We start from the raw sequence: 10,153 nt of genomic DNA on the forward strand, positions 1-10,153 counted from the left end.
GGGTGCTGTCCTGGCATCCCCACTCCCTCTGCTTCGTTTCCGCCAGTGTGGGCTGAGAGAGAGATGGCCGCAGGGCCCGGGCTGGGGGCAGCCTCTGGGATCCTGGCCACATGGACTCGTGCCCTGGGCCTGTACTGCACCTCCTGACCCTGCAGGAACTACGCCTGCCCCTCTCTGCACCCCACTTCACTCCCTGCAGGCCTCTCTCCCTGACTGGGCACGGGGTGGCCCTAGGATAGCACCCAGGGGCAGGGAAGGGACTGTGTGGGCATCAGGGTGACCGAGCTCGTGGCCTGCCCCCCTCACCCCCCCCAGGCCCTGGGTTTCCAAGGTCAGGCCACCAGGTGAGACCCGACAGGGAGCCCAAGAGAGAGACCCTGAAGAGAAAGAAAGAGGCCCAGGCAGCCTGCGGGGCGGACACCCCCAGACGGCACTGTCCCCCGAGTGAGAGGCCGGACTCAGATCCCCTCCCCAGAGCCAGGCTGGTCCGCGACCCCGACCCCGACCCCCACCCCGGCTTTGTCCCCATCCCCAGGGCTTGGTTGGAGTTTGCTGTGCCCACTCCGACTTCCTGAGGCTGATGTTCCAGTCGCCCCAGCCCCCCGACCGTGGGACCCCCGAGCCCCCGGAAGGGGGGCGCCCCTGGAGGTGACGGGGACCCAGGCCCCCCTGTTCAGTTGGGTTTTCCCGCGCGCCGCAGCCCAGGGCCGGCCCCTTCCGTGCGCGTCGCTGGTCCCGGGGACGCTGCGGGGAGCCCGGCCGGGTGGGGCCGCGCGAGGGGGCGGCGGGAGGCGGCGGGAGGCGCCGGGCGGGCGGGCCCTGCTCGCACGCGAGGCCCTGGCGCGGGGCCAGCGGCTGCCACAGCTGGGCTGACGGCCGCGATCGCGTGACAGCGAGCCCCGAGGAGGCGGCCGCAGGAATGTCGCGGCGGAGAGGGGAAGCGGGGGCGGGGGGAGCCCGAGGGGGCGGGGAGGCGGGCGCCGGGCCCTGTTCCCTCCAGCGGCGGCGGCTGGGAGCGGAGCGTGCGCGGAGTGCGGGGCGGGGTCGCCTGCGCGCCCCGGGCCCCCTGCGCCCCCCGCGCCCCCCGCGCCCCCCGCGTCTGCGCCCCCCAGGCCGTGCCCCCCACGTCTGCGTCCCCGCGCCCCCCGCGCCCCGCGCCCCGCGCCCGCAGGCGAGCGCTGTCCCCGGGGTGGGGTGGCCGCTGGAGCTCCCGCCGCGCGGGGAGCAGGTGGTCTTCAGGGTCCCGCGGGGGCGGGGGCGTCACGGTCCCGGGACCCCCGCCTGCCGGTGTGCGGGATAAGGAAGCCGGGGGAGTCCGGGCAGAACGGGAGGAAACCTTTCCCTGCCGAGCTCTCCGCGACCTGGGGTCGCGCGTGGCCCCCTGCCCAGCGCCCACCGGCCTCTCTGGGCGTCGGAACAGGAAGCTTCTGCCCAGGGCGGCCGCCTCTCCTGGGTCTGCTTCTGGCTGGTGAGCGGCGTCCGCACTTGGGGACGGAAGGACCGTACAGTTTTAGGGAATTCAGAGCTTTCCACTTTCTCAGCGTTAGTGTTGAGTAAACACAGCCGACTTCAAAGAGGGATTAAAAATAAAGGCACAGGCCTCCAGTGTCTCCTGGTTTTCACTGTTCATGCCCTTAACAAAAGTTACACTTGGGCCTGGGATGGAGACCACCGAGGTTAGGTCACTGAAAAGGTTACAGGTCAGGAGGGAGAGGTCTGAAGAGAATCTCGGGGCCACAGGCGGCTTCGGGGAGCACCTCTGCGGGGAGCACTGATGACGTCTCCCCTGCCCTCCCTGACCTGCTTCCCGGCTGAGGAAAAGGGTTCATTTCTTGTGATATTTAGTGCAGTGAACCCAGTGCTGCTTAGCTGCGAGTGCGGAGAGCCCTGGAGGGGTTGCTTCTGAGGGAGGGAGAGAGGCCAGCACCTCCTCCTGGGCCGGGCGCCTGGGGACCCCTCCCCACCACCAGCCCCTGCTTGCCGCCCTCTCCTGCCGCACTCGCACCAGCTGAGTGTGCCCCAAAGCCAAAGGCGGAGAGGGTAGCCGAGCTCCGTGCAGGCCCCTTGTGAACCCCTTCTGTCTCACGTCAGCCTGCGTCCCCGTGGGGAAACTGAGGCGGAGCTGGATCCCAGTCGGATCTGAGCCATTGCCCATGAAGAACACAGGCTGGACGGGTGGGTGCGGGCCCAGGAGGGGCAGTGTGAGGGGCGGTGCAGCTGACCTGCCTTCGTCTGGCTTGCGTCACCGTTAGAATATATGTTATGTGCCCCCCACTCCCTTCTGGGAACAGAAGAGCGTAACGTCTTGATGCAGAGACACAGCAGAGCCTCATCTGCTGAGACCGACTTGGGGATCTGACTGCTGGGCACCGAGCGGACAGCCCCAGGAACCAAAGGGGCCGGGCAGCCCCCTGTCCATCGGGCCCCCTCGGGGAGCCCCAGATACTTTCTTCTTAGTCACATGTGGCTGATGGGCCCCGAGGGGACGAGTCTGGTTCGTTCCGGCATTGACATGGAATTGAGGCAAGCTGGTCAGGAGTCGTGGGCAGCTTCGGGGACAGAGCATGGAGCAAACCCAGAAGTCGCTGGGGAGGTGGCTGTGGGTGGCCTTTGCCCGTCTTCCCGTCCCCTTACTGCCCCGGCCCTCCCCCTTGCCTTCCGGGTGCTGCCCCCTCCCTGGCTCGAATGCAGCCCAACCCTGGGGGTCTCAGTGCCTGAGCCGTTTGCCCTCCCACTTCTGCCTCCTGTGGGTCCTTTCGGGCTGAGGCATTTCCCCTTCTGGGGGTTGGAAGTTGTTTGGTTTCTGGACGAACACAAGCCCTGCCCTGACCTGCCTTGGGTGGGGTTTGTGGCCTCCCCAGCTTTGTTTAGGGTTCTCCACAGGTGCCACGAGGCTCCTCCTGCAGCTGTGAGAGGCTGTGTCTGTACTGAGGTTCCCAGAACATGGAAGAGTGTACAGAAGGTTCTAGAATGTCAGCCCAGCACCTTCACAGGCAGCATCGGGCATCCAGGCATAGAAGAGAAAGATCTGTGCATCCTGGGTCCTGCTTCCTGTCCTGTAGTAACTCATGTCTGAAGGACGGCGGGGAGCGGGACCCCACTTCCTCTGGGAAAACCCTGTGGCACCCACACACCCTCCAGCCTCACTTTCTGTTTGACAAATGGCTGGAGCTCGCCCGCTCCCCGCCCCTGAAGTGAGGTCAAGGGGCCTGCTGTGGGCTCGGCGGGAGGGGCCCAGAGCACAGCTGGGCCGCAGCAGCACGTCCACCACGTCGGTCACGAGAGGGGACTCTCCCTCTGCCCCTGTGGGTGCTTTGCCCCCAAAGTCTGAATAAACTGACCCTGGCATGGCTTCACCCCAGCGGGTGTAGGGTGAGGGCAAAGAGGCCTCATCGGCCCCAGGGTCCCCCAGCCCACCGAGGAGGGGGCAAGTCCACAGGTGGGGGTCGGATGGGGAAGGGCTAGCGGGGTGCCTCAGCTCTGGCGAGCAGGCTTATCACGGGGCCCAAAAAAATGCAGATGCCCGGTGGTCTGGGAGCCTGAGACTCTATTTCTAACACCTCCTGGGTGAAGCCTAGACTGCTGGGCCAGGGCCACAAGGGGTTACTGCCAGGGGATGTTAAATCCCTTCTAATTTCCTGGCTGAGTGTACAGAAGCCTGGTGGAGACGGCTGCCAGACCTCCGGACTGGGCAACACCAACACGATTCAAAGTGCTCCCCTCGGTGACAGAATTCAACACGTTCTGGACATTGCGGGGAGTCCGGGCTCGAGTGAGATATGAATGTAGAACTTTCATTGTGTTTCTTAACAACAGGCGCAGCAGCCTCCGTTTTGGGAAGCAGCGGGTCATAGACAAACAGTAAATACACTAAATGCCGTGCCCCCTGCGAGCCTTCTCCACGCCTGGGCGTCAGTGACAGTGGGGACCCGGGGGTCACCTGGAGCGACCGGCTTATTCTGAAGAAGGCGCTGGGGGTTTTAAGAGCCTAGGGAGACTGGTTCACAATTCACCCCCCAGATGAGAACAAGTTTAAGTGCTGCCTGGTGGCCGGAGTTACATTTGCTGAGTGGACAGGACCCTTTGAGGCCGTGGCTGATAATAAAATACCTGCAGCTTCAGTTCGTGAATCTGAGGCATGAGGAGGGAGCGGCGAGTGGTGCTGCCTTCCGGAGACAGACGCATCTGGGTGGGCTCCTGCTGGATCCCCAGTCCCTCCGCCCCTCGGCAGCCCGGCCCTGACTTCCGAGTGCTGAGGACCCAGAGTGGAGCTGGGGCCTGTGTGGGGTCGGGGGGTGGGCACACTCAGTGTGTGTGGCCCGATCGTCTGTAAGTCGGTGCCCATCAGGGGCCGCCCATGGGGCGGGTGCCCTGGGGGTCCACTGTGGATGTGGGGAGGTTGTCCTAGGGGTCCACCATGGTTGTGGGGAATGGGTCATTCTAGGGGGTCCATCGTGGATGTGGGGGTAATATCCTAGGGGGCCTGTCTGTGGTTGTGGGGGGGGGGCAAGTGCGTTCTGAACACAGAGGCTGTGGGGTTCAATCCAAGAGGGGCAGACATGCCCCACAAGAACAGGTGACCTGGAAACGATCCCGTGTCTGATCCTGTGAGGAGGGCGTGAAGGTGTGGCCAGAAGGGAGACCCAGGGAGGGGCCAGACCCAGTCCTGGGGGTCCCAGATGCTGCCCTGGAGGGGGTGGTGCCACGCCGGACTCCCCATTCTCCAGACCGGCAGATGGTGTTTGGGGCTGAAGAGCCCTGGGGACTTGCTCATGGAGGAGCCTGTCAAGGCTGGATGCTGTCCCTGAGTCCTGGGGTTTGGTCAGGGGGTGGGCAGAGCTACAGTGGACAGCAGGAGGGAGCCCAGGGCCTCGGGGGTCTCCAGGCTAGGCCGGCGGTGGGCTCAGCCTTCACATGCCATCTACTGAGTGTCAGGTACCCGTTCTCCTGGTGCAGCAGGGTCTGCCGGACCCTCCTCCTGCCCCCCTTCCTGGGGAGGTGGGCTGCCCGCCCCCTCCTGCCCCCTTCCTGGGGAGGTGGGCTGCTGTAGGTGCACCAGACAGTGAGGGGCCGGTCAGCCCAGGCCCGTCGTGGTGTGGACAGGGCAGTGGGAAGGGGTCCGTGTCCAGGCCAAATGCCCAGCAAGCCCCTCAGGGAACGCGGGGGAAGGACGGACGTGCTGGGCGAAGCCGGCACCAGCGGGGTCGGGCGGCGCTGACTGTCTGTTCCCCTCGCAGCCGTGCAGGAGACGCACGCGCCCGCCAGGGACCCCGCGCCCGGAGACGGCCGCCCTCGCGGAGGCTCCGCCGTGCTGGAGGGGAGGCTGCTGCTGGAGGTGAGTGCACGCGAGGCCGAGGCGGCGGGGAGGGGCGAGCCGCCGTCTGCTCCGAGGAGAGAAGACGCTGGACCCGAGGTGGAGCTCCTGGGTCCAGTCCGGCGCTGCTCCGAGCTAAAGGGGGTGGCGGGGAGGCGGCCGGGTGTGGGGGCCCCCGGCTGCCCCGAGGGAGGGCCCTGGGCGGCCTCTCCTGCTTTCCAGGACAGGAGGGTGGGCTCGGGAGGCCCAGGACCGCCGGCCCGCGGGTGGGCAGGAGGGCGACCCTGCGTCTGAGCGCGACCCCTTGCTCAGAGGGGTGGCAGCAGCAGTGCGCACCTCCTCCCTCGCTCTGGGCCACGCCCTCCTTCCAGAACACTCCGCGGAGGCCCCCAGGACTCCCTCCCGCAGGTTTTCCTCCTCGGACCCACTCGAGGTCTCCGCATTGGGGTGAATCTCTGGGACCCGGGTCCCCAGCCTCTCCCCCATTGCAGGGCCGCGAACGGCACCCCGGGTAGAGTCCCCAGGGTCGGCGCGGGCAGCCGTCCTGTCCCGCTCACCTCACCCCCGGGTGGAGCCAAGCGCCCACCCAGCGGCTGTGCTGACCCTCGTGGCCCCTGTCCGGCCAGTCTCTCTGGCGGCCGGTCCCCCCGGGCTGCGCATTGTGAGGGTCGGAGCGCTGGGGGCAGCGCCACTGAGGCTGCCCCTGCTCAGCCGTCCAGGCCCTCACACCTGCGTGGTGTCGTTTCCCGGCCGCCCTCCTCCTACCCGGGGACGGGGAGAGTTGCCGGGGGCTGTGCTGGGGGTGCAGGTTCTGTGGTTCTCAGGGACCCTGTGGAGGGCTCCAACTTGCTACGACAGCTCAGGTGTCTGGGAAATAACTTCCTCTTAAAACATAAATAACGGGTGAAGTACATTCCTGCACCCTGGACTGGTGTGTAACTTCCCACGTCCCTGCTCAGGTTGGCCAAAGCTGCCGAATGCGATATACAGAAATGGGTTGGCTTTTACAATGGGGGTTATTAGTTCACACATCTGCAGTTCTCAGGCCATGAAAATGTCCCAGTCAAGGCATCAACAGGAAGACGACTTCTCTGAGGAAAGGCCGATGGCATCCGGGGTTCCTCGTGACACGGGAAGGCACAGGACTGGCTCTGCTGACCCTTCTCTCCTGGGTTTAGCTTCTGATTTCCGTGGCTTCTGTCTCAGCTTCTCCTGTGGGTTGTTCTTGCTTCTCTCAGGGAGTTTTCTTTCTAACCTCTCTCTCTCTCCGTGACTCTCTTAAAGGACTCCAGCGAGGGGATTAAGACCCAGCTTGAATGGGTGGGGCCACATCTCCATGGAAACAACCTAATCCAAAGGGCCCACCCCCCATAGCTCTGCCCCCACAACCGTGGGTTAGAAGAGCCTGGCTGTTCTGGGGTACACGACAGCCCCAACCAGCACAGTCCCCCAGATGCTGTATTGACCCAGGGCAGCGTCTGGCTGGGTTCCCTCTCCTGGGGCAGGCGCAGGTCCCGTGTCCCTCCAGTTTGGAGCATGGGAGTGACAGAATTCTCCTTCAGGAAGCACCGTGCTTTGGGTATAGGGACTATTTCCATATTTCAGTACTTATTAGGATTTTAGAAAACAGATTCTCAAATATTTAATTTTTTCATTTAATTTTTTTTGTCAGTGCTGGTAAAATCACTTGAGCTGAAAAACATGCTCCAGTTTGAATTTTGTTCTTGGCAGAAGATAAATGGCACTGCTTTTTTTCTTACATGTGTTCAAAACTAAGAATCATAAAATCCTTTTAAAACTTTTTACGGAGAGTCTTAGCTTCCCGGCTGCTAAAACGAATACCAGCCGACGGGCTGGCCTAGCGACAGGAATTTGCTGGCTCCGGGCGTCAGAGGCTGGAAGGCTCGTTTTCGCGGCTTCCGCCCGGGGTCGGTGTTTCTTGGCTGCCGGCGGCCCTTGGGCTTCCTCGGCTTTTCCGTCACACGGCCTTGTGCGTGGCGCCTTTGCCTTCTCTCTCGGTCCCGCTGACCCCCAGCCCCCGGCTGCTCCCGAGACGTCTCTTCCCCTGCCCAGTTTTCTTGCTCATAAGGCTCCAGCCGCGCAGGACTGAGGCCCCCTCATGCAGTTTGGGCACCTTAGCTAATTGCACCTTCAGAGCACCTGCTTACAAGGGTCTCCCACCCATGGACCGGGGGTGAGGCCTGAGAGTGCCTTTTGTGGGGACACATTTCAGCCCCCAGCACTGAGGAGTAAAACACAGAACTGTGCAAAATGTGCAGAGATCTCCCTCGTGGAGCTTAGTTAACTTACATTTGTCCTCTCCACTGTGACCGCACCCCAAAAGCCTCCACCCCCTCCACTGCCCCCCAGGGGGTACTGCTGTGGGGCCTTCTCTGCCCAGGGGTCAGTTTGGCCGAGGATGGCAGCATGCAGGGAGGTGGCAGCAGGGCCCACTGGCCTCCCTGGGACATTTCCGACCCACCGCCCGTCCTCACAGCCCCTGGTTGCGCCATGTCTTGTCCTCCAGTCCCCAAGCTGCCTCCAGGAGCCAGGAAGGGCATGGCCATCCTGTGCCCCGTTAAGGGGCCCAGCGGTCAGTGTCCTGATGTGAGGACAGGCTGGGGACCTGGGGCCTGGGGTGTCCTGCCCTTGGTGACCCAAGGGGCCCCCAGGATTCCCTGCCGTGGTTAGATGCCCCCCTTAATTTCCAGGTCCTCAAGGCCCAGCCTGTCAGTGTTTGGGGAGGTGCCCTCCAGGTGGGACTTTTCGTGGAAGGTTCTGCCGGGGCCCCTCTTGGCCGAGGGGTCAGAGTCGCTGCCCGTCTGCTCAGGACACCACATGCCCTCCTGGAGCCCTGCCTCCGTGGGGAGCTCACTGACCGGTTGGAATTGTTCACACACACGCACGCTTTGGAGAATGGGGGAGAATGAACTTGAGCGGCTCCCAAAGAGTCTGTCCATGCCCTTCGGGCTTCTTCAGCATCCCACTTGACATCTCTGCAGCCTGCGGGAAATTTCCGGAAGTTTGCTTTGGTTGGGACCACAGCCAGTTATCCAGTGAACATTTTCTTTTAGCATTTCCAGCACAGTGATTTTCAGACTTTGGAGCAAGAGATTGTTTGGGAGTTAAAAATACTCCCAAACAAAGCAAAATAAACAAATCAAGCAGCAATAACAACCAAGCCCCAGCTTTATTTCCAATCTTCAGTCTCTTCAAGATAAACAGGAACAAAGGAGAGCTTTATGGCAGAGCATCATAAATTCACAAGGATGCCGAGCTGGTTTAGCCCCTGGGTGCACGTGTCTCTGTTAAGAGGAAGAAACGAGCTCTGGTCAGGGGCCCCAGTGGGCTGGGGTGGGCTTCCCCGCCATGGTCAGCGGACTCGGCCCCTGCTGCTCCAAGCCCCGAAGCCACGGCCACCGCATGGCTGCACCAGCTGCAATCCCGGAACCCGCGCTGGGAGCGGGGCCTTCGGGGGGGCCGGAGAGGCGGGCACTGGAGGGGAGGAGGGGCGGCAGCTGCACAGAAGAGCTTCGGAAGGGCCATGGGGAAGTGGGTTCTGGAAATATGTGTTGGATACTTCCGAGCCAGCGGGACCTAACGTTTGTATTTCGAACAGGCTGCGAGCCTTGTGTTTAGTGCCTCAGTGTCCTCAGGAGCTGGGGACTCCGGCTCAGCCAGGCCGACCTCTTAGTTCTGGTGACGGACATCTCCTAATGCTTACTTCTGAGTTGACATGCACTGAAATTTGCTCTTTTTGGTGTCACTGTGGTTTGAAACGCCACTGTAATCAAGGAACGGGATGGTTCCATCACCCCCCAAACTCCCCTCGTGCTACCCCCCGTGCCCCCACTGCCTTTCTGCGGATGTGGGACCCGCGGGGTCGCGTGGACTGCGGGCTCGGCCTCGCCCTCGCAGGAGGCACCTGGCGCCCCGCTCGCTCTGTTCCAGCAGTGCTCGGCCCGGGCGTGCCCTGTGCCCATCGGCCCAGTGCAGAGGGACTTAGGGCCGCTTCCAGGCTCTGGCAGGTAGGGTTAGGGCTGAGACAACCGTTCCTGTGCAGATTTTTCTGTAGACGGAGGCTCTGGTTTCACTCAGGTCCGGCCTCACAGGCAGCTGCCCAGCTCGCCCCCGGGCTCTGCCTCTTGCACCCACAGCAGTGTCGGGCGCTGGGTGCCCTGTGGCCTCAGCAGCAGTCGGTGTCTGTACTTTAAAGTCGTTCTCGTAGCTGTGCCGGGCACTTCCCTCACCACGAACAACACCGAGCATCTCTTCATGTCCTTGTTTCCCATCTGTATACGCTCCACCGGGAGAAGTGTCTGTTCAAATCTTTTGCTCATTGTAAAAATGAGGTTGTTTGAGTTTAGAGTTCTTTATGTATTCTGCATACAAGTCCTTTGTCTTATATATGAATTTTAGATCTTTTCCTTCTCTTGATAGGGTCTTGCAGGGGTAAAAGTCTTTAATTTTGATGAAATCCAGTTGAACAATTTAAAAAATAGATTATGTCCAAGAACTCTGCCTAACGTAAGATTACAGAGATTTCTTTCCTATCTTTTCTTCTAAAAGTTGTATAATTTTATGTCTTACATTTAGGTCTATGAGTCATCATTAGTTGATTTTTGTATAAGATGTGAGGTATTGGTCAGGTTTGTAATTTTTGTACATGACGACCGAATTGTTTCAGCACTGTTATCAAAAAAACTACCCTTTCTCCAATGAATCGCCTTACACCTTTGTGAAATATCAATTAGCCATGTTTGTGTGAGCCTGTTTCTGACTCTGTGTTTGTGTCTGTCATTCACCAGTAACACACTGACTTGATTACTGTCATTTTAG

At 61.5% G+C, this 10,153-nt stretch overlaps 1 protein-coding gene across 1 annotated transcript in view; it reads left to right on the forward strand.

The window, feature by feature from the left end:
* AHRR (aryl-hydrocarbon receptor repressor) overlaps window positions 1-10,153 on the forward strand; it is a 109,403-nt gene that overhangs the window by 50,523 nt on the left and 48,727 nt on the right. Inside the window, exon 5 of the mRNA XM_037799132.1 lies at window positions 5,266-5,335. Within this exon, the coding sequence (XP_037655060.1) occupies window positions 5,266-5,335 (70 nt within the window). The remainder of the gene's footprint in view (window positions 1-5,265; window positions 5,336-10,153) is intronic.

Source organism: Choloepus didactylus, chromosome 11, assembly GCF_015220235.1.
Source record: "Choloepus didactylus isolate mChoDid1 chromosome 11, mChoDid1.pri, whole genome shotgun sequence".
NCBI classification, from domain to species: Eukaryota; Metazoa; Chordata; class Mammalia; order Pilosa; family Megalonychidae; genus Choloepus; species Choloepus didactylus.